The 23,539-nt window shown below is 42.1% G+C and overlaps 1 protein-coding gene across 2 annotated transcripts in view; it reads left to right on the top strand.

Annotated features, from left to right (window-relative positions):
• ADAMTSL1 (ADAMTS like 1) overlaps positions 1–23,539 on the top strand; it is a 478,676-nt gene that overhangs the window by 69,146 nt on the left and 385,991 nt on the right. For both annotated transcript variants that reach the window (XM_053371804.1, XM_053371807.1), the window contains exon 2: positions 7,581–7,703. In XM_053371804.1, coding sequence (XP_053227779.1) covers positions 7,581–7,703 — 123 coding nt within the window. The remainder of the gene's footprint in view (positions 1–7,580; positions 7,704–23,539) is intronic.

Raw genomic sequence — 23,539 nt, forward strand, 5'->3', positions numbered from 1 at the left:
GCCCAAGGTGGGGCTCGAACCATGAGATTAAGAGTCTCATGCTCTACTGACTGAGCTATCCCAAACATCTGGAGGGCACCAGGCTGGGAATGGCTGGTCTAGATCCTGGCTTTTAACGGGGAAAAAGCCTGCGAACCAGAATGATTTGGAAAGATTGTGTAAAGACTCATTTTAATCAGGAATTACTAAAAATGGGAATACTGTGGTACCTCGGGTTAAGTACTTAATTCGTTCCAGAGTTCTGTACTTAACCTGAATCTGTTCTTAACCTGAAGCACCACTTTAGCTAATGGGGCCTCCTGCTGCTGCTGCGCCACCGCAGCACGATTTCTGTTCTCATCCTGAAGCAAAGTTCTTAACCTGAAGCACTATTTCTGGGTTAGCGGAGTCTGTAACCTGAAGCATATGTAACCCGAAGCGTATGTAACCCGAGGTACCACTGTATGTGAATTATTACTTATCATTATAAAAAATATTTTTAGGCAAGCTTTATAGGTAAAAAACATCTCAAGGCAGTTTAATTTTTTTAAAGTGTAAAATATATAAATAATAAAATTAGCTAAAATAGTAGCATTACAATTCCATGTGCAAAATTCCACTGAACTTAAAACTGTTAACTGTTAGGCTTATTCTTTCTTAGCATCTCTCAAACCTCTGAAGATCTTTTGCCCGGTTTTCTAAATTCATCTTTCCTTTTGCTTTTGGGGGACATTTGGTGGCAAACCCTGACTCAACCCACCCGTCCCTCAGTTTTTCACAACACCTTTCAAGCTCCAAGTGGGTAAATTTTGTAAAACGCAATTTGCTCAAGCTTATAAAGGATACCCCATCCTTCCTTTTTGTCTTCGCCATGCCTTGGTGGCCCACCAGCAAGGTTGTTCTAATCAACAGGGTTTTAAAGCAGATGTAAAGCTTTGATTTGTTTGCTCCTATATGAGTTCATCTTTCTTTCCCACAGTCTGTTGCCCATATTTTTTTTTCAGCCAAGGTTGCTTGGCAGCAGAAATATTGGCGTGTTGTTTTTTTTGTTACGTTCTTTTTTTCTTTTCCCCCATTCTCCCTTTTTTGCCACTCCATTTGCTGGGGCCATGTTGGCTTTCTCTGTTGTTAGAACACCCTGGGTCAAGTGTAGGCGTGTGCTTGCTTTACAAATAACATCCCCATCACTGCTAATGTCTGCCTCAGATGTTAAGTTGCTGGTGGCTTTGTCCGAGGGGGCAACTTCACGCTGTAATCTTGAATGCAAATCACTTTTTGTTGCTTTTGTTGCTTGAGAAAGGAGAGGCTGAAATGGAGCTCAAATAATTTATTTCAATGAATACATTAACCAGGCTTATCTATTGTGGCTGCTTGAGGACTGAAAATAATTAGCACAAAGCCACATTTCCTTCACAGGCCATGGAAAAGAGTCAGAGTCTTGCTGCAAACCCTGAATTCAGTTTCTGTAGAAAGAAAGGGTTTGGGGGGGGCAAGAGAGATTTAACATATTTCAAGGGCAACTAGAATTTCTGGTGGGAACATTTTCAAGCAGAATGAAAAACATTCCCTTGTGAAATATATTGCTATTTGAACTGGGAATTTCTTGGGCTTGTTGTAACACATCTCAGACTGTCCCATTAACGCAACTCCTTTTTCCTTTAAATAGGGCAGTCAGGTATGGGCTCCCTCTTTGTATCCTTGGAGATGTACAGCAAAAAAGTACTTTTGTCTTTAAAAGCATGAACTCAACAAGATAATTCAAAACCATTATCCGGAAGTCATTTTAGCAACTTTTCAGGAGTGCTGTAATAAATGATCCAAAACACCTGGGAGAGAAAGAATTGTAGCTAATGCATTGCAGTATATTGATAATTATTTCATATACAGTGGTACCTCGGGTTACAGACACTTCAGGTTACAGACGGTTCAAGCTACAGACTCCGCTAACCCAGAAATAGTACCTCGGTTTAAGAACTTTGCTTCAGGATTAGAACAGAAATCACATGGCGGCTGTGTGGCGGCAGCAGGAGGCCCCATTAACGAAAGTGGTACCTCAGGTTAAGAACAGTTTCAGGTTAAGAATGGACCTTCAGAACGAATTAAGTTCTTAACCCGAGGTGCCACTGTACCTGTTTTATTTCTCTTTGTTTTACATGTGAAACCTTATTAGTATTATTATTTTTAACATCTCTTGCAGTCCTGAGCTCATCCAGAGCTTTGGCCCACTTGACCGTCTCCCTACAAATGTTGGCTATTCATACATGAATTTCCCCTTTCTTTTATTTCTTATGCACACACCCTCTTTATATCTTAGTTTATCTGTAACCTCCTTCTGCAGCCACACTGGTTTTTGTGGACCCTTCCTACTCTTCTTTCTTGTTGGATTTGTCTGCATTTGTGCCTTCAAATATTTCACCATTAAGAAACCCCTATGCATCTTCGACTCCCTTCTCTTTGAGTATTTCTCACCATGGAATCTCATCCACTAGTTCCTTAAGCTTGAAACCAGCCTTCTTAAAGTCCAGAGGGTATCACAGTCCTACACTACCCTCAGCTTTCCCTTGCCTCTGTATCATGAAACCCAAGAGGACTTTCTCCCAAACTTCCCAGTACTTCTTCTTTGTTGATCAGTTCCTTCCTGTTGGTGAGGTCCAGGTCCCAAGATAGATGATCCCTTTGTTGTTTCTTCCACATTCCTGGAAATGAAATGTCAGTTAATTGTTAATTAACTGAGTTCCGTAGATTACATGAAGTCAGTTTAACAGTCCATCCTCCACCCAGCTATCTCGGACAAAGAGCCAGGATGTGACTCTTCCATTGGGTTTTAACAACACAGGGTGATAACAGAGTTCTGTACTCTGATGTTCATCCCACCATCTGGCAAATAAGGTATCTGGCCTTTTATGGATTCATTTAATCTATTTTTATTTAAATTTGAATCTTTGGTACGCTTCTGGTTCTTGCCATAGTGCACAGTGTATATGCAGAGTTCCCTTTTGCTTTAATCTTGCTGGGTGGTTAATTTTCACGAGATCGCTTTTAGCTCTCGTATTTCGTGAAAGTAAATAGCATTTCCCTCTTTCTCTTTTACGCATGACTTTATAACTTCAATCATATTCTTCTCTTTGAAAGGGACTCCTTCAAAAGCATCTAAACATAGGCTTGATGTGACTGCTTACAATTTTTGTCTCTTTTCAGCACCCCTTATATTTTTCTCTCCTTCCCCACTCCCTTTTTATATGAAAATAAACCCACCCTTGCTTGAAGCAACACAGCAGTGCTAATCAGCAAGTGTTTTTGGCAGCCAGCAGCAATGCGGACACATCTGGAAGCCCGAACAGGAAGTCATTTCTTGTCCAAGTAACTTTGCAGAGCAAGAGGCCTGGGATGCACTAACAGGGCATTTTTGTGATGGTACAGAAATGTTTGCTCTCTCAGTCAGTGGAGAGAAGTCAGGACCTTATCATAGGCAATTAGCACTCATTAAGTGTCATTTCACACTGAAACATTTTTAATTCCTCTCCTGCTGGGACTGCACTGTATCTTGAGCCAGTTAATCATAAACACAGATTCCTTGTGTTTAATTATAAGCATTGTGACTGCTGCCTATCCCAGGGCTCAATAAATTGAGCTCATGCTAATCTCTGGCTTCTGATAATTGAACCAAAGAAATCAGAAACAGGATATAAAGCAGCCAGAGATTTTTGCCTCTTCTGAGGAGCTTCCGTGTTGAGGAGAACAGGAATAAAGACCTTGTGGACCTCCAGATGTTGTTGGACTACAACTCCCATGTGTCCAGCTGGCATATTCAGAGATGATGTGAGTTGTAGTCCAAAAACGTATCAAGTTAGCCACCCTGATAGAAGCAGCAGCAAAGAAAAGAAAAGAAAAGGAAAAGGTTCAGGGCACAGGTGATACTTTTAAATTGAAAAATGGTCCACTTGACCTCTTCTCAAGAGAATAATTTCTGCCCCTTATTTCTTATTTTGCCTCTATCTTGAGTGGTGTACATCTGCATAGAGAGTAGCTGCACAAATAATACACTAAGCTGCAAACAGATTTGCATTTATTAAAAATATGTGAGTAACACTGAGCTTACAAGCATGTTCGCCTCTCATAATGAGTAGGTTTTCCCCTGGGTATGGCTCTTTGCTCTTTAGAACTCTCCACAGCTGCAAGCTTGTTGTGGCACTTTACCATTCCTTTTGAGATATTTTTTCAATTCCCACCTGATTCATGTTGTACTTAGTGTTGCTATGGCACAGTGAGTCTTATGTAATACAGTTGGGTGTGTACCTCACTGTTAACCACATAATGCAAAGTCCATGCACCTGTTTTTTTTAAAAAAAAATTCCCCATGCTCATAAAACCATATATGTCTTATACTACAGCAATAATATAATTTTTAACATTTAATTTTACAGCACAAGCGTTCAGTGCACTCAGAAGGGCTGGACACCTCCCTCTCCTTTTCACAGCCATGAACTCAAGGAATTCTCTCCAACATATTACAAAGTATAAAACTAAGGCTATTCTGTGCTGAGAGACCTTGAATTTTCCATCCACCCTTTTCGGTATTATTTTTTTTCTCCACCCCTCTCCTTTCCTCCTCTGTTGAATTCTCTCCAGCCATCTCAACGGAAGGCGCAGTAACTCTGAAACACATCACTGCTCATTCTTCATGTGAAAAGATCGCATCCTTATACCCTAAATGACCGCTCCCCACATAAAATGGGGGGTGACCTTTGCGTGGACGCGCGCAGCCCCTGGATCTTGAGTGGCTCCATCAACACAGGTTTGGCTTCTCCTTCCCCCAGGTGGGATACCTGGAGGTCTCCGCCTACCTCAGTCAGTTGTCCAATCCCACCTGGGGGAAGCGTTGCCAAGGAGACCAGGCAGGTAGGGGAGGGACTACCTGCCCACACAACAGAGGGAGGATCTTACCTGGGAATCCTCACTTGGCTCCAGAGCTTCTCCCACCCCACTCACCCTCAGTTAAGTCTTCTTTTGCAGGTTAACTTTTCTTCACATGTATGCGGGCTCTGCTACGTCAAGGTTGCTGTTAAAGGGCCGGAAAGGAATTCCCCTGCATTGGCAGGTTTTGCCTTTCCCGTAGCAAAATGTCACAACTTTGGCGGTATCAGACCTTGGGCGGAATCCTTTAGTCTATCTTCCTCTTTGCAGCGGCGATACCAGGGTTCCCCGTTAAAGGGGTTTCTGAGGGGAGGCTTTGAACGTACGCTGAGAGGTCGTCATTGCTCTCCCCTGCGGTGGCGGCGTAACGGGGGCGGCTATCTCTGCTTGAAAATATCTTCTCCAGAGCCAGCCCATCCCCCCCCACACACTTGGATAACCCTGATGTTCCCTAGGTTCCTGGCTGGGGACTGGGAAGGGATAACACCCAATGCCTGAGCCAGGGTCTACCCACATCTGAAATATAATAAAGTTGTGGCCAATTTAATCCCATAGCATGTTGTCTTGAGTCGTTATTCCACATGACCGGGGGAGGCGGCGCCCGGGATCTGGGGGACTCTGCCTGTCCACGCAAATGCCATATATCTGCTCGTGAGTGGTGGACTGGTCCTGGTTTCATAGTTAAGACAAAGTCATGTGGTATATAGACAGATGGGTTAAACCCATAGCTTTCCTAATAAAGTGTAAGCTTTCTGAACATTTCCAAGGTAGCTTTGCAGTCTACAAACCAACCAGGGAAGTATAAAAGCAGCAATAAGAAGTATGAGACAAAAAAAAACTGGTATAATAACTTTCTTGGGCCAATTGCTGTAGCAGGAATATAAGTTGTCAAGCTACAAATTGCTGTTCTTTAAGTTCACCAGATGTGAGCTAACATTACTGTATACTATGCAGGCAGCTAGTAATACATAGTTTATTCCTCACATATTCATGAAACCCCAGTTGAGCTTATTGGTGGTAGAGGGAAGTAGCAGTAATGCCACAAGTTGTGACAGGTGGCTCTCAGCCACTCATTGTTAACTACCCACAGAGCCCCAACCCAGCTGCCATCTAGATGTTGTTTGATTGCAGCCCTCAATATCCCTGACCATTGGCCATGCTGGTTGGGGCTGATGGAAATGTAGTCCAAAGCACAGGTGAGGCTGATCTGGGACATAGCATTATGATGACTGGCATTTGCAAAGTTTGTATTAATACTAGCCATGACTATACAGGTTATAGTTTTGCTCAGGCCTTGTTCCTTTGGGGAGTGGGGATGGGTCACTGAGAGTGGGTCCGCGATACCATTCATTTTAACTCTAGGTGTAGGCAAGTCATGCAATATCTTAATCCATTTTATGAAATCAACATTTATTTCAAGCTACATCTTCTATACTGTTTATAAATTGTGTCAAAAGGCTTTTCAGCATCTAATGGTAACATTAGAAATTGGTCTTTACTTTTGCTTAAGTCCACCACTAATAATCTTCTTCTTCTTCTTCTTCTTCTTCTTCTTCCTCTTTCCAAGTAACATTTTTTACAGATCAGTTTCATTTGTTGAGACATTAGGAAGAAAAGGGGGAAAGAGGTGGGTGGGGGTGGGTGGCGATGTTTCTATTATACTTAATATATATGGGGTTATACTTATTCTATTATACTTAATATATATTGTGTCAGTGTCGCTTGTGCAGGTTCTCTGCTATTCACTTGTGTTCCTTTGGTGGTGAGAGAGGCTGGGGTTGGGGGTTGGCCTAGGGTGTGGTTGTTTGTTTGTGATTGGCTGTGGTGATCTTTGTTTTCATGAAATCCACCACTAATCTCATATTAACTGCTGCTTGCCTCATTTTTATAAAACCAGTCTGGTCATTCTCAATAACGGACATTATCAATTGCTGGATTCTAATTGCTGAAGTCGCTGTTAAATTCTTTGTATCAACATTAATCAGTGATATAGGCTGATAATTTGCACACTGAGTGTGATCTTTATCTGGTTTGAGTGCAACTGTAATATAAGCTTGATTGAATGTCATTCATAAATTACCTTTATCAGGTATCTCTTTGTACAATTGGTGCTGATAGATCCAGTGCTTTTTTTTCTGGGGGGACGCAGAGGTACGCATACCCCTAAACATTTTATGAATCTTTGTACTTTTGTCCATTTACTGTATTTATTTTCCCCGATTTGAACTATAAAATGATGACTTTCTTGAGTCAAAATGATAGTACCCCTAAACATTTTTTAATATATTATGTGTGTATTTTGTGTGTCATCTAAATATGTTGTTTATTTTGTTAAAGGAAGGCTCTATATCATCTTAAACTACATATTTTGGTTTAGCATATAATTCCAAAGAGAACTTGAAAAATTGATCATTTGAGATTTTATAGACTTCATCTTTTCCCACCCTAATAATTGGGATCATTGCTTTTCCTTTCTTGTTATTTGGGGTTTATTACTCCTGTTGCACTATGCAATGTGTCCATGGTTGGCTGTATAAAAAAAGCTGATTAAATATTTCATTTTCTTATGCATCAGCATATTTCTACACTGTTTTTGCAGACAGTTCAGAAATTGTTATTCCTTTCTATGATGTTGCCAGCAAAGATAAAGCATTATTTTTCTAAACGATAGTATTTTATGTTTCTAGGTTGGTGGCGACCAAAGCCAGGGAGCCATCTTTCTGCGTGAGTTTACCTTGATTCGGAGAGAGAGTCTTAATGAAGATTTCCTTTCAGATTTGCTGAATACGAACCACAGAATTGAAGATATGGTAGGACTGGCCTATCTTTTAAATAATATGGTGCATGTGAAAAATGGCATTTAGCATTTAGAGCGTTATTCTAAATGGCAGGAGAGAGGAACTCAAAGATATTAGGAAGAACAGGTATAACAGGCACTAGAGCTGTGGTTGGAACTGTTGGTGGCAAACTCTCCTCCCGTAGCAGTGCTCTTCTGGCTCCTTCCTATCCCAGAACTCATAAGGCAGCGGTTCTCGACCTGTGGGTCCCCAGATGTTGTTGGACTACAACTCCCATCATCCCTGAGCTCTGGCCTTGCTAGCTAGGGGTGATGGGAGTTGTAGTTCAACAACATCTGGGGACCCACAGATTGAGAAAGGCTGTCATAAGGAAAGAGAAACTTGCACTGTAACAGGTATGAGGGAGAAGAGCTTCAGTTGGTTGAGAAGTGGTCTACAGAGGTCAAGTATGCCAAACTGGAGGGAGATCTACTGCAGCTCTGGCTGCTCTACCAGGCTGCTCTGAATTCAAGAGAGAAGAGCTGAATGGTGAGCTGGAACCAGTAGCTCAGTCAGTATAGGCTGGGAGCAAACCAGAAGGAGTATCTCCCTCCCATAACCCTTCAGTGGTCTGGCTTTAAGTTGTGACTGTAAGACAAAACCAGTTCCGGAGCATAGCCTAGTGAAGTAACAAGACTGCATAGAAGCTGAAATTTACCTGCAACAATTGCTCTATAGCAGCCTTTCTCAACCTGTGGGTCCCCAGATGTTGTTGAACTACAACTCCCATCACACCTAGCTAGCAAGGCCAGAGCTCAGGGATGATGGGAGTTGTAGTCCAACAACATCTGGGGACCCACAGGTTGAGAACCACTGCTCTATAGCATGGGTAGGCAAACTAAGGCCCAAGTGCCTTCTCAATCCAGCCCGCAGATGGTCCAGGAATCAGCATGTTTTTAAATGAGTAGAATGTGTTCTTTTATTTAAAATGCATCTCTGGGTTATTTGTGGGGCATAGGAATTCGTTCATTTCCCCCCCCCCCCAAAAAAAAATAGTCCGGCCCCCCACAAGGTCTGAGGGACAGTGAACCAGCCCCCTGCTGAAAAAGTTTGCTGACCCCTGCTCTATAGTGTAAGCCAGACTTCACCAACTTGCTGTCCTGTGCATTTTGTTGCACTATAAATCCCAGCATCCCTGAACAATGACTATGCTGCTGGGTCTGATAGGAGCTGGAGGACAACATCTGGAGGGCATCAGACAAAGCTAGTGAACTCTCTTTGAATAGTAGTTATTTTGATGGGACTTGCGTGAGCCTAGTTTTCTCTAGATTTTGCCTGCTTTGTGCTAATACACTGAATTTATTTCAATATTTCTAGTGTCGAAATCCTATCCCTGAAATTAAACAGAGGCATATATTTTTTAGTTAGCATTTGTTCCTCTTTCCTCCTGTCTTTGACTAAGTTATGCAAACCATAACCATTCAAAGTCCTCCTGCTGATTCAGTCTGTCTTTTCATTTGTGGACAACAGTCCAAGCGATGGAGGTTATTGTGTATCATTTTGTGTTCGTTAAGATTGTGATGCTTTTAGCATATGCACTTTTACAAGGTTCTGTGTTGTATTTGGAGAAGACTCTCTGATTGCATGTAGTTGTTTCTTCTTGGTTATATAAATTTATTTTTAAAAAAGCAGATTCAAAGATAATGCTTTGTGCTGCAATTCAGCTGCACTTGTGATTGTGGAGTGGATATCACTGGTGAGAACATGGTTGACCGGAACATTAGAGAGATGAGGATTGCGAAGATAAATCTTGCTTAGGTCAAAGAACATACTTAACAAAGAGGATGGATGCATTAAGAGGATGGATGCAATAAACAGTCCCCTGGTAATCCATCTGCTTTTCGGCAAACCATCTCTAGGATTCTCACAATCCCACCCAAAGAGTTCACACATCAGGCAAAATCAACACTTTGTTTTTGCCGTGTATAAATCTGTTGGTGAGACTCATAGTAGAATCAAGCAATGCTTTACTGCCAAGACAAAAAGATTCTTTGTGAAGATGATGCGATTAACCCTCACTGTGATTAATGATGTGTGGCTTGAATCTCTGTGCATCGAATGCAATGCTCCATAGACCAGCAGGCAACCTTTTGTTAGTTTTGTGTCTGTTTTGCTGGCTTGGCCTGTGGTTGTATTGAAATACATTGGTCTTGTGCCGGACTACAAGTATTTGTACACGGTTAACAAGCGATAGTACTGTGTTAATTATACAGAAAGTTCCAACCAGAAACTATTTCTTCTCAGTAAGTTCATTTTATTACACAATATAACATAAGGGGGGGGAGCTTTTAAAAACAACAACAACACACACCCTGATAGCTATGCTACATCTTAAATTTTCGTTGAGAAATTATATATTCTTTTGGTTGAAAATCAAAATCAGAAAATTTGCTAGAAAATCAAATCAGTTGAATGTGAATGAACAGAATATGAACAGGATATTTTAAAACTCTGTGGTCCAAAGGAAAGCAGAGCAATAAGTTTGGCACCAGCTTGGCTGCAGGAGTTGAAGAATAGAGGTGTTCAAGGTGCTATCCAACCGTCTTAGGGAACCTGCTCTGCATTTGTGTAGGGTTTACTCCTCCTGAGGAAATCCCACAAGGCAGTGGAGGTTTAGGATCAGAGTTTTCATTATCCCATATGGGCTAAATTACCTGTATTTTTCGCTCTATAGGACACACCAGACTACAAGACGCACCTAGTTTTGGGGGGAGGAAAACAAGAAAAAAAAATTTTGAATCCCAGAAGCCAGAACAGCAAGAGGGATCTGGCTTCTGGGATACTGTGTGGCTGTTCTGGCTTCTGGGATAACAGTGCCAATCCTCTTCATGGCAGCAGGATGAAGGCTCCCCCTACCCAGAAGAGGCAAAGGCAGAAGCCAGGACAGGCGCATCGCTGAAGGGGTGCTGTGCAGTTCTCCCTCTTTGCACAGCACCTCTCCTTCTCAGGAGAGGCACTGCGCAGTTCTCCCTTCAAGCGAAGCTGGAGAAGGAACAGAAGGATCTCCTTCCTCCTCCGGCTTCTAGGACAGGCGCGTTGTGGGGCTGGCGGTGGGGAAAGCCGAGCTTCCCTCATCGCCAGCCGCGGGGAGCAGCGGGAAGGCTGCGCACAACCTTTCCGCTGCTCCCCGCAGCTTGTGGGGCTGGCGGTGGGGAAAGCCGAGCTTGTGGGGCTGCTGAGGGAAGCCCAGGTCCCCCCCCCCGAGCCCCAGGGACCACACATTTGCTCCATAAGATGCACAGACATTTCCCCTTAGATTTTAAGAGGGAAAAAGTGCGTCTTATGGAGCGAAAAATACGGTACCAGGCTGACGAGTTCCATCTGCCCCTCAATTCCCTTTACAGCACATGCAGAAACTGCCTTCTTGACCATTAGATCCACTATTGATCTCATCCAATCAATCCACTGGAGCCTGTCTCCACATGCAGGGGAAGTCCATAACTCACCTATTTTAGCCAGCCAGCCAAAGCCTTTTGCAGGGTGTAGCCACTGTCGCATATTGGCAGCTTCTAGGAGCCACAAATGAATGCTGAGTTCAGGGTGGGGACCAAAGGTCACCCCCCCCCCCACCAGGTACTACCCCTCTACCACCCAATACACTGCAATAGTGGTGTAGAACTATCTAAATACAGTGGTACCTCGGGTTAAGAACTTAATTCGTTCTGGAGGTCCGTTCTTAACCTGAAACTGTTCTTAACCTGAGACACCACTTTAGCTAATGGGGCCTCCCGCTGCCGCCGCACAATTTCTGTTCTCATCCTGGAGCAAAGTTCTTAACCTGAGGTACTATTTCTGGGTTAGCTGAGTCTGTAACCTGAAGCGTCTGTAACCCGAGGTGCCACTGTAAATAGAGGTTGCTGATTCTACCACTCAAGGGTATATCCTGGTTCATACTTCTCCCCTTCGTTATTGAAGACTGGCATAAAAATCTCTGGGAACTTTATCAGCTCAGAACACAGAAGGTGGAGAGATCATGTCTGAATGATTTCTCACTTTAAGTGGAGAACTAGAATTTCAGGCAGATGCCTGGCCTAGATCCCTAATGGTTTTCATGGTCAGGAGGTTTTTGATATGGGAAAATATTTCCTCCTAGAATACTCTTCCCTACATTCTGAATCTGATACTTTATTGGAAGGTTTAGCACTGTGTATTCAGATTACCTCTTATATCACAGGTTCCCAGTGTGTGGCCCATGTTTGCCTCTAGACAGTTCCATCCTTATTTCAGACATCATGATATATCAGTAAATCACAGTGTTTAGCTGGTGATATATTGCGATGCTGAAAACCATATCAATGGCCCAGCCCTGTCAATGGGCTATCGGTGGTTTGTGGGCTTTATTCAGATCGCCTGCAGCCTGACTTTAGCACAGCTCAATAAATTGGTGAACAACAGACAGAAAAATGATCTGCCTAGATACTCTGCAGTTATCTATTTGTCTGGGGTGGTGGTGGTGGAATTTGGGAACCACGGTCTGAGATTATAGCACAGTAGCATAAGGCTAAAAGGCCAGACTTTATGGCCTCATGACAAGAGTATTGTTACATTGTTATCTGCAGGATAATCAGATAATTAAAACAAACTTTTATTTAAAGTAACAATGCATCAATTAGAAATTAAAGATTTATTCAAAATAATAAAAAAGCTAGCTGTGATTTTCTCCCAGAAAAACTTAGTAGTTGTTGCTAGATATCAGTCTAATGCAGCGGTTCTCAACCTGTGGGTCCCCAGATGTTGGACTACAACACCCATCATCCCTGAGCTCTGGCCTTGCTAGCTAGGGGTGATGGGAGTTGTAGTTCAACAACATCTGGGGACCCACAGGTTGAGAAAGGCTGGTCTAATGTGTATTCATCACCATCAATGACAACCGAAGCAGTATTTGGGCAGCCTGAGGATCAAGTCCCCAAATTCTGTTGTTCTGGAGTCTTAAGGATGGATCTGTGAGTTACAATCCTGTAGCCCCATAGGCCCCCATTATGCAAACACTGCACAAACATGATACAAAAATAGCAGTACAGCACTTCCAGCTTTAACCTCAGAACTGTGATGTTTCTGCTTGCCAGGGGAAGAATTCTGCCCCTGCCCCCAAATCTTTATCATATTCCATCTTTTGCTAAACTCGTAACTAAAAATGAACTAGAGAATGCAGTCCAGCAATGGATTCCATGTTTTCTCCAGGGTATCCCTATTTACCGTCACATACCCTCAGTTTTGAACATTCACTAGAAACATAGAATTAGAAAATAAATTTAAAAAGCAACGGTTATATGTAAAATAACAATGTATAGACTCTTAAGGATTTAATGTTTCCTTAGTGGTTTTCAAAATGGACTTTTAGGAATATTACGTGCTTTTTTAATTGGTTCGTTTACTTCTTAAACTTATGATTGGACATCAGGTGGTTAGATGTTAGCAGAAGCATATTTAACCCTTTGCTGACAGGTTGGGTCAAGCACAAGGGCGGTGCAATGGAAAACGAATGTTGCAGTGAAGGCATGATGTTTTCATCTTCTTGCAAGTGGTGTGATGCTTAATCAAATCTGCCAAATATTTTATTTGTATGCCCTTCTTGACCCAAACACTGGATTCGTAAAAGCAGTTTCTCTGTCAGTGTAGGGTTAAAGATCTTGTTTGTACTAACAGAAGAAGTAATCAATGCATTTATTTATTTACAAAATGTTATGTATAATAAACATATACTGTTCTTGTTTTGACACCATTGATAATGACCGAAACAGCAGTGATCGGGCACTTGTCCATTTGGTATTTTTGTCTTAGTTTTGGAATTCTGTGTGTAATATATGTGTGTCTAATATATAATAAACTAAGTATTTTGAATAGCGTGTATAAACAAATTGCATTAGTTTTACAAATGTTTAGTATACATTTTACCCTGCCCTTGTTCCTTTTGGTGTATACTGATGACCACATGCCACTAGTACTGTTTATTAGGGTCATTTATTTATAAACTGCCATATCATAAAACATCAGGTGGTCGTAAAACAGCAAAACATAAAACACTATTAAAAACAGTTTGGCTTACCTATCACATCATGGTTATTTTCTCCATGCATGGATAGAATAACCACTGTAATTTGAGCTGGAAATTGCAGGAGTGTGGATGCAACAATGGCTTTGTTCCAGATATGTTTCCCAATAGGAATCACCTCCTTTATTTGTATCTTTTTAAAAAACAAGCTTAGCTCTTTTTAGCTGCACTGCACTGAAATACAATATTTACATTTCTCTAAGTAGTCCCACAGTTCAAAGAAGAATTCCTGCTGCTATTGCTGGAGCCTCAAGTGCTCATTATAAACAAAACTCTGAACTGAGGAAAGCAACAGTTCTTTGCAGGTAAAAAGACAAGGTCTGTTACTTGGTCTTGAAGGAGGAAGAGTATATATTTTGCAACAACAGAAGGGCCAGGGAACCTGGGAAAGAGTTCCAAGGTAAGTGCTACATCAGCAACCACCTGGCTTAGACTGAGCCTCCATAGGAGATGGAGACTCCTCTTCCTGGCTCTCAGAAAGACCCTGGTCTGGGCAGGATGTCACATGGATTTCTTCTTCCAAGTATTATTATATAAACAATAGCCTTGAGGAGCTAGCTGTTAGCAGCTTGGGTGAATTAGATTGGAATAATCACAGCTTCTGGAGTTTGAAGGGCTTATTCATGCAATAACTTCTTACAGGATTGGTGGAGATAGAAGAGAAATAGCGCACACATTGTTTGGAGAAAACAGCAAACAAAAAATGGCTCAGCTTTTAGGCATGGAGTTAACTTAGAGAACTACAAACAAAAGCAGGCTAGATTGCTATGCAAACAGTGCCTTCTGTTTAAAACAGAAGTGGTTTAAAACAGCACATGCATTGACTAGGATATTTAGAGAAGAAAATGTATTTGCTTTCCTCCAGCAGTAGCTAGGTAGTCTACTGGCAACCCTGATGTTCCTGCTCGACTTGTCATAACCTCATTCACTCTGGTCCGTAAGCCCTTGGGTAATTTGAGTGCATCTGGTATCCATTTTGGAGTTTTCAGTGCTTCAGCTGGAATGGTGGGGAATGGTGCATTTCTGCAAGAATGGTGTGTTTTTTGGGTTTGGTGGCTCTGCTGTTTGTTGGCAGGTCCTGCTTCTCCTGTTTCTTTGAGGAAATCTCACATTCAGGGGTCTGAGCATGGCTGGGCTAAGGGAGCTTTACAGTTTTAGTTTACTGTGTATAATGAAAAATGGGATAGAATTCTAGCACACATATTTGCACAGTATCAAACAGGTTCCCACTCATTAGGTCAATGAAAAGGTACATGTTGTTGTTGTTTAGTCGTTTAGTCGTGTCCGACTCTTCGTGACCCCATGGACCCGAGCACGCCAGGCACTCCTGTCTTCCACTGCCTCCCGCAGTTTGGTCATACTCATGCTGGTAGCTTCAAGAACACTATCCAACCATCTTGTCCTCTGTCGTCCCCTTCTCCTTGTGCCCTCCATCTTTCCCAACATCAGGGTCTTTTCCAGGGAGTCTTCTCTTCTCATGAGGTGGCCAAAGTATTGGAGCCTCAGCTTCTGGATCTGTCCTTCCAGTGAGCACTCAGGGCTGATTTCCTTCAGAATGGATAGGTTTGATCATCTTGCAGTCCATGGGACTCTCAAGAGTCTCCTCCAGCCCCATAATTCAAAAGCATCAATTCTTCGGCGATCAGCCTTCTTTATGGTCCAGCTTTCACAGGTACATAGTCAGAAAAGGTACATAGTCAGAAGCAATTAAGACCACATTTATGTTACCATTGTTATTTATCTGTATATGCATGGACTTGCATATATACAGAGCCAAACTTCTAGGAAAACATCCTAGATATTTTATTTGGTGGGGGGGGGGGTCTAAAATGAAAATAGTAGGAAGTAACCAAAGAAGAATGGTATACAGCTAAGTTACCTATCTGTGGGACCTAGGGCAGTATCTGGGCAAAAATGAAGCAGCCCATTATTTTGTCAGTTACTGCTTACAAATTCTATGATGAGAAAAGCCACCTAAAATGTATAGGAGAAATCAAGGAAAGGTGAATGGGAACTGGAGAGGAAGTTCATTATGTGTTCTCCATATTTGTCTAAGTTAGTCCTCTGGCAAAGAGAACCAGGTTGTAGCTACATGTCTATAAAGTTGGGGTCTGCTCAAGGTAAGGAAGCTCATTGAGAAAACAAGATGAAAAGGATTAGGTCCAAGTGCCATTGATAATACCATTCAGAGAAGGAAGATCCTCTAGCTTTCTTGATTCCTGGAATGGCTAAGAGAAATATCCTTTTGCTTGTGGAACAAAAAAGTAACGTTCTGCCAACGTTACCTCTCTGACTATGCCTGCTCTAGCATTTTCTGATATCTTATGCCAGGCATAGGCAAACTCAGCCCTTCAGATGTTTTGGGACTACAATTCCCATCATCTGTGACCACTGGTCCTGTTAGCTAGGGATGATGGGAGTTGTAGTCCCAAAACATCTGGAGGGCCGAGTTTGCTTATGCCTGTCTTATGTTAATGTATGGTTTCTAGGCCCAGAGACAATGCTTATACCACTGAATGCTCTGAGACTCGGCTTCTTTGTTATTTTCCATGCCAATCGTCTTGCTCATCTTTCTCTCCCCCTCAGCATGACACATGTCTCATTCTCATTTAGAGCTCTTTTGGCCAAAGCAAATGGAGAAGGGTGGACTTCTCCACCAGTAAAGGAAAGGGGTAGGGAATGCATTCGTTGTATCCTCTTAGTGCCTGGGAGGACAGCCTCTGGAGATGTTCTGTTGACCTTGCCATCAGATTTAAGTACAGGACTCTGCTTCTTTAAAACTCTCATCCTTTAAAACAGCCCATGAACCAAACACTCAGGAGAAAGAAGGTTCAAAGATGTCCCTGGACCAGAATCCCAACATTTCACAATGGTGTTTAAGCTGCTAGCTTTTAAAACTGGTCATGCTCGATATTTTCACAGAGATTCAGATGTATTGAAAATAATGGTCCATGGAGAGTTTTGGATGGTTTCTTATTAGCAAAGAGCACTCACTACTGGAAGAGATGTGCCATTGCATTTAATTAGATGAACTTGTACGGATATTCAAAGCATATGCTACTAGAGTCAATGCTATAATGATTTTATGCAACACATCCTTCTCTTCGTTCCATAAAAAAGAAGTCTCCATGGTGTATGCGACAGAAATGGAAAGATGGCAAAAAGGACACAATCCCTGTTCTTCCATGCAAATTCATTTGTTGGAATGAATAGAAGCAGTATATTTGTCCTGTCACTATGCAACAGGATGTTCTCCTGTACAGATCCTGCACTTGCTTAAACCTATACATTGGTACCTTGGTTCTCAAATGCCTTGGTACTCAAACAACTTGGAACCCAAAAACTACAAACCCAGAAGTAAATGTTCTGGTTTGCAAACTTTTCTCAGAAGCTGAACATTTCCAATTTGAGTGCCACACTTCCGTTTTGAGTGTTATGCTGAGGTTTGTCTGCTTTTGCTATTTATGTTGTGTTTTTGTTTTTGCGACTTTTTTGTTTTGTTTTTGTGACTGTGTGGAACCCTGTCCAGCTACTGATTGATTGATTGATTGATTGATTGATTGTGTGACTGCAGTACATAGTATATTGCTTTCATTTTATGGACCAATGGTCTCATTAGATAGTAAAATTCATGTTAAATTCCTGTTTTAGGGGTTGTTTTTAAAAGTCTGGAACAGATTAATCCATTTTGCATCACTTTCTATGGAAAAGCGCACCTTGGTTTTGGAACACTTTGTTTTGGAACGGACTTCCGCAACAGATTAAGTTTGAGAACCAAGGTACCACTGTACAGCAAGGAAATATTTTCAGTGAGTTTTTGATAATACTTGTCTTGATGAATTTCAAGAGGGGTTTGTAACCTGATATGGTTGTATGTAAACTATGTACATCTCAGCCTGGATAGCTCAGTTGGGTAGAGCACAGTGCTGATACCGCCAAGATTTTAGGTTGGGCTAGACAATCCTCAGGCCCCTTCCAATTCTACGATTCTATTTATGGAATGGATTTCACCTCTTGCTGGTCAGTGAATAGTGGGATTATCAAGGATCCTCAGTGCAACAAACTGAGTTACAAAGGAATGCAGTTAGCAATCTTAATTTAAATCAGGATTCCATCAGGTCTGCTTCAAGGCAGGACACTTTTATGATAAAAATTCCTAGATTAGGTTTTTTAAAAAGTTTTATTTCTTTTACTGGAGCTCTGATGCTGAGCTGTTTTGAAAGAGTGATCTTAATGAAATCCCATTTTGTTCCTGCTTCAATTTGTTGTTGAAATTGTACAAGAAATAATGTTCAAGCATAATTGAGAGTGGCAGGAGTGATAGATTTGTGAGCATGTCAATTTGAATTTTATCTGAATACTCATCTTTCACACAGTACATGGGTTGTATTTTTTTAACAGCTCCTTAAAGCAGTCAATTAACAAAAAACAAAAACAAAAAAAACCCTTGGAGTAAAATAAGTATGGAGGGAGAAGACAGCTATGTGCATTTCAAGTTACTACATGTTAGCCAGTTAAATACGTTTGTCTCCAGACTACCCTTTCCCTGAAAAAAATGTACTAATTTGAAAAGCTGAAGTACACCAGTCCTCCTGTTTGATTTCTGTCTTAATTTATTTAATGCAAAGTTTCTGAACATAATGAAACCACTACCACCCCATAATTTCTAGCTCTGAAAGTCAAATTAAACTTCAGTTTCATAGATATCATCAACATACATGATCATGCAAGTAGAAGCCTGTGGAAAATTTAATAGGGGAAAAAAATATTTTAACTATTTTACGCTTATTCAACCTATTTTATCTTAATTCCTTTCCACTAATGTTTTAGGTAGTGATTATCCAGCCAAGGATAATTCTTTTAACCAAGATTAGTGCCAGAATTAAGCAGAATTAAGCTGTATGGAGCTTCCTTCTCCTCCTTGCTGTCCCTGCCTTCTCTGAGCTCTCAAACAGCCACTATGAGCTACCCAAGGGAGGAGGCCAGCAGTAGCGGCCATGGAGAGGCCAGAGGATGCTCCCTCAATGCTACACCAGCTCATCCTCCTCCCCAAGCTCCATTCTGGGATCAAATCAAAAGTTGGGATGGCATTTGTAATTCCGGGACTGTCCCTGGAAAATCTGGACACTTGGAGGGTATGAAACAACACAGCAGGCTTGCCAGGGAAAATTGAAATACTTTATTGTCACTTGTACAACTTGTATACAGTGAGATTACACTCAGCTCTCTTAGTCTTAATTCCCCTTGTTTACTGACGCACACCCACCAAACCCCAAAGTCAGTTGCCCTGTTGTTATCTTTTCATTCAGCAGCCTAACAGCCCACAGATAGAAGCTGTTCTTTACCCTGTTGGTGCAAATAATCATGCTTCTGTATCTTCTGCCTGGGGGCAGGAGATCAAGAAAGTGCCAGCCAGGGTGTGGAATCATCCCTAAGAATTTTCCTCACTCTCCTGAGGCAACGTTCTTCCGCTATTTCATCCAGCGGATTCACGGGACAGCCCATAATATCTTGTGTTGTATTCACTTCCTATCAGTTGATGTCAAACCAGTGTACCGCACCGTGATGCAGTATGAAAGGACACTTTCTATTGTGGACCGGTAGAAGGAGATCATCAAATGTTGATTGATATCATTCTTCCGCAATACTCTGAGGAGATGGAGTAAAATAAATTATGTGGTATTGCTAGCTTGGGCTGTTCAATGATGGGGCAGAATAAATACATTGGTAGCGGGTCGAGTCTGAAGGTGTTAGAGGAGTCATTCCCCCTGCTTTCTGGGATAACAATAATTTATAATAATTTATTATTTATACCCCGCCCATCTGGCTGAGTTTCCCCAGCCACTCTGGGCAGCTAGAGGGATAGAGATTTTCCTCATCAGAGTTGTTTTCCAGTTTCCATAAGAGAGTCAGACAACAAAAGGATTTTAGGCTGGGAAGGTTTCCGTGGGTATTTCAAACATTTGAGGGTGTTGTGTCCAAGGTGCTGATCATTTTGTATATATAATTTGTACATAAAACCTTAGCATTTGCAACGGTTGTTATTGGTGGTGGGGGAAATGGAAGTCGAAAAGAAAAGGCAAATGTGTCCTTTGCTGTCTTGGCACTGTAGTATTTTATTTATTTATTTATTTATCCTTAGAAGTATTAACTCTAGTTAATACTGAACAGGATAAAGTGAGTGCTTGCTTTTTACAGTGCAGAGTTGTTCCTCCTAAAATGTTCTTTTACATAATTACCTGGCAAGAGATTACTTTCTTAATACTGACAACTTGACAACATGTTTCGGTTACTCAAAATTATAGCATAGATGTGAAAAGGGAGCTTTTGAACTTCTGGGTTTACCTAATTATAGGTGTAGTGCTCTGACAAGACTCCACAATTTATAGTGGCTACTCCTTCCTAATTACTTCTTAGGCTGTCTAATTCTCAAATTAGTTCTAATGTGTCATCCTTGTTTAACTTTCCGTGTTACTGCCACCGATCATCATGCTTCTGATATCTCAGAAGAGAGTACTTGCCTTAGGTAGATGAGATTGAATGTCCTTATAGACCACACAAGACACAAGGGAGAGATCAAACTTACATGAACAGAAGCCCCAAAATAATATAAAATCTGAACTTGTCTTCTGGGCATGAAGAGTTATGATGTACATATTTATGACTTTAGAATGCAGCTGAAAGTTTTTTTATGTGAGCAATTTAAAACAAACAGATATGAAAAGAAGAGCCCAAATTTCAAGAAATTACACACACACACACACACACACACACACACACACTCAATCTGACAGGTAAACAGTAGTTGCAGCAGTTATTTGCATGTTGAAGGATAACAGATCTCTCCCATGTGACCAGTCAATCAGCTTGTGTACAGTGGCGTTGCATGGAGGCCGTCCACAAGAGCAGTTGCCCAGGATGCAAAATTGTTAGGGCGTACAAAATTTCAACACCCGGTGGTGCCTCAAACCAGCTGTGTGCTTCCATTGCTGGGCTTCATTGCAAGCAGCTTCTCCATGTGAACCAGGAAGTAACCTCTCCAGACAACGGAACAACTCTTCTGATCAGTGCGACTCTAAACAATACGCCAGCTCAAGAGTTTGTTCAGCAGCGTCAGCTTTTGTAGCTGGAGTCAGTCGGGGCCCTGCCCTCCAGGCCAGGGAGCAGATCTCCCAGGACTCTCAGCCAAGATGGTTATGGCTAAATCCCCAAGGCACAAAACTGATTCCAGTGGACTCTCTTTGAGTACCCACATGTTACTGGGCTACATCTGGATATTATGATTGGTAATGCTACCAGGATGTTGGGACTTGCCGATCAGAAGGCCGGCAGTTCGAATCCCCATGACGGGGTGAGCTCCTGTTGCTCGGTCCCAGCTCCTGCCAACCTAGCAGTTCGAAAGCACATCAAAGTGCAAGTAGATAAATAGGTACTGCTCCAGCAGGAAGGTAAACGGCGTTTCCATGTGCTGCTCTGGTTCGCCAGAAGCGGCTTTGTCATGCTGGCCACATGACCTGGAAGCTGTATGCCGGCTCCCTCTGCCAATAAAGCGAGATGAGCGCCGCAACCCTAGAGTCAGTCACGACTGGACCTAATGGTCAGGGGTCCCTTTACCTTTACCTTTTAATGCTACCAGGAAGGAAATGATCTTATTATGCATATATTGTACAGTTGAATTGCTAAAAGCCTCAGTATGCCCATACCTTGGTTTAACAAAATACTTGCAGATAGTTTTTCGTAGTAAGTGTTTTGCCCCTCATAATTGTTAAAACTAAATGATGATGATAATAATTTATTATTTACTATTTATACTCCACCCATCTGGCTGGGCCTCCCCATCCACTCTGGGTGGCTCCCAACAGAATATTAAAAACACAATAAAATATTAAACGTTAAAAACTTCCCTAAACAGGGCTGCCTTCTGATGTATTTTAAAAGTAGGATAGTTGCTTATTTCCTTGACATCTGATGGGAGGGTATTCCACAGGGCAGGCGCCACCACTAAGAAGGCCCTCTGCCTGGTCCCCTGTGACCTCACTTCTTGTGGTGAGGGAACCGCCAGAAGGCCCTTGGCACTGGATCTCAGTGTCTGGGCTGAACTACGGGGGTGGAGACGTCCCTTCAGGTATACAGGACCGAGGCCATTTGGGGCTTTAAAGGTCAGCACCAACACTTTGAATAGTGCTCAGAAACTTACTAGGAGCCAATGCAGGTCTCTCAGGACTGGTGTTATATGGTCCCAGCAGCCACTCTCAGTCACCAGTCTAGTTGCCGCATTCTGGATTAATTGCAGTTTCCGGGTCACCTTCAAAGGTAGCCCCACATAGAGCGCATGGGAGTAGTCCAAGCGGGAGATAACTAGAGCATGCACCACTCTGGCGAGACAGTCCATGGCCAGAGAGGGTCTCAGCCTGCATACCAGATGGAGCTGGTAGGCAGCTGCCCTGGACATAGAATTAACCTGCACCTCCATGGACAGCTGTGAGTCCAAAATGACCCCCAGGCTACGCACCTGGTTCTTCAGGGGCATGGTTACCCCATTCAGGACCAGGGAGTCCTCCATACCAACCCGCCCCCTGTCCCCCAAGAACAGTACTTCTGTCATGTCAGGATTCAACCTCAATATGTTAGCTGCCATCCATCCTCCAACTGTCTCCAAGAAGTCTTATCTACTATATCTACAAACAGAATATGAAAACAGAGAACAACAGGATTATGGGAAGTGTGTCTCTGACTACTGAATAACTCCTCCCACCCAGAATTTGAAGAGGTTTACAGCCAACTCCCTTGAGCACCTCAGGGGATACTCGTCTTTCATAACAACCACACACATGCATACAACATAGCAGCCTATAATCAAAGCCAAGATCAGTTAAATGGTTGTTAGTTGAGGGAACAATTTAATAACCATCACTTCTTTAGCTTCTGTTCAATCTGTTTAGCACCAGTGCTTGAAACTCCTTTATTTGTATGACACCAAAGCTTGTTAAAGTAGCTGCAGATAGGAGGTGAACTACTGTGCACTGCTGGAGCCAGGATAAAAGCTTTGTGTATGGACCGAACCACTTTAGGCTTCACTTGAGAGCTGTCCTAATGAAATGCTCCTCTACCATTAGACACAGAAAACTTTTGTGTCAAGCAGAAATCCGTCTCTGAACTCTCTCTAAATAGACACTTAGCTACTGTGCAATCAGATCGAACATTTAACAAAGCAAAAACTTGCTACAATTGGGACAGCCACCTTTCCCATGTAAAGATAGCAGGCTGTGATTCATTCCCCCTATGCAAGCAAAGTAGCAAAGCACTTTGGGTCTTACACAACTCAACACCCCTTCACAAAGTTGGCAAATATCGTTTGCGTTTGTCAACAGAAACTTGGAGTTTTAGCTTCATCCTGGCAAACCACACTGCTGAACTTTTGGCAAACCATCATTCTGCTGCTACCCAACTAAATTATGCTTGTTAGGAAGACACTGAGAACAAGGATAGAGAACAGAAAACATGCTGCACATCTAGTATTGTATTACAAAAATGTATTCTCCCTTGATTAAGTGTATCACTGCCAATCATTTATACTTTAAACAGATGCGTATATTTCTGCAACTGTGGCTTCACAACCATAAGATGTTGAGTCTAGATTGTGTACCTGTCCTTCACACCTGTTATTTCTGGCTTATTAAATCATTCGTATCAACTCCTGTTCATGTGTGAGAGAGAGAATTTTGGGGACTAGCTTTTATAAATAATAGGGGTTCTT

This window comes from Podarcis raffonei, chromosome 17 (genome assembly GCF_027172205.1).
Source record: "Podarcis raffonei isolate rPodRaf1 chromosome 17, rPodRaf1.pri, whole genome shotgun sequence".
NCBI lineage: Eukaryota > Metazoa > Chordata > Lepidosauria > Squamata > Lacertidae > Podarcis > Podarcis raffonei.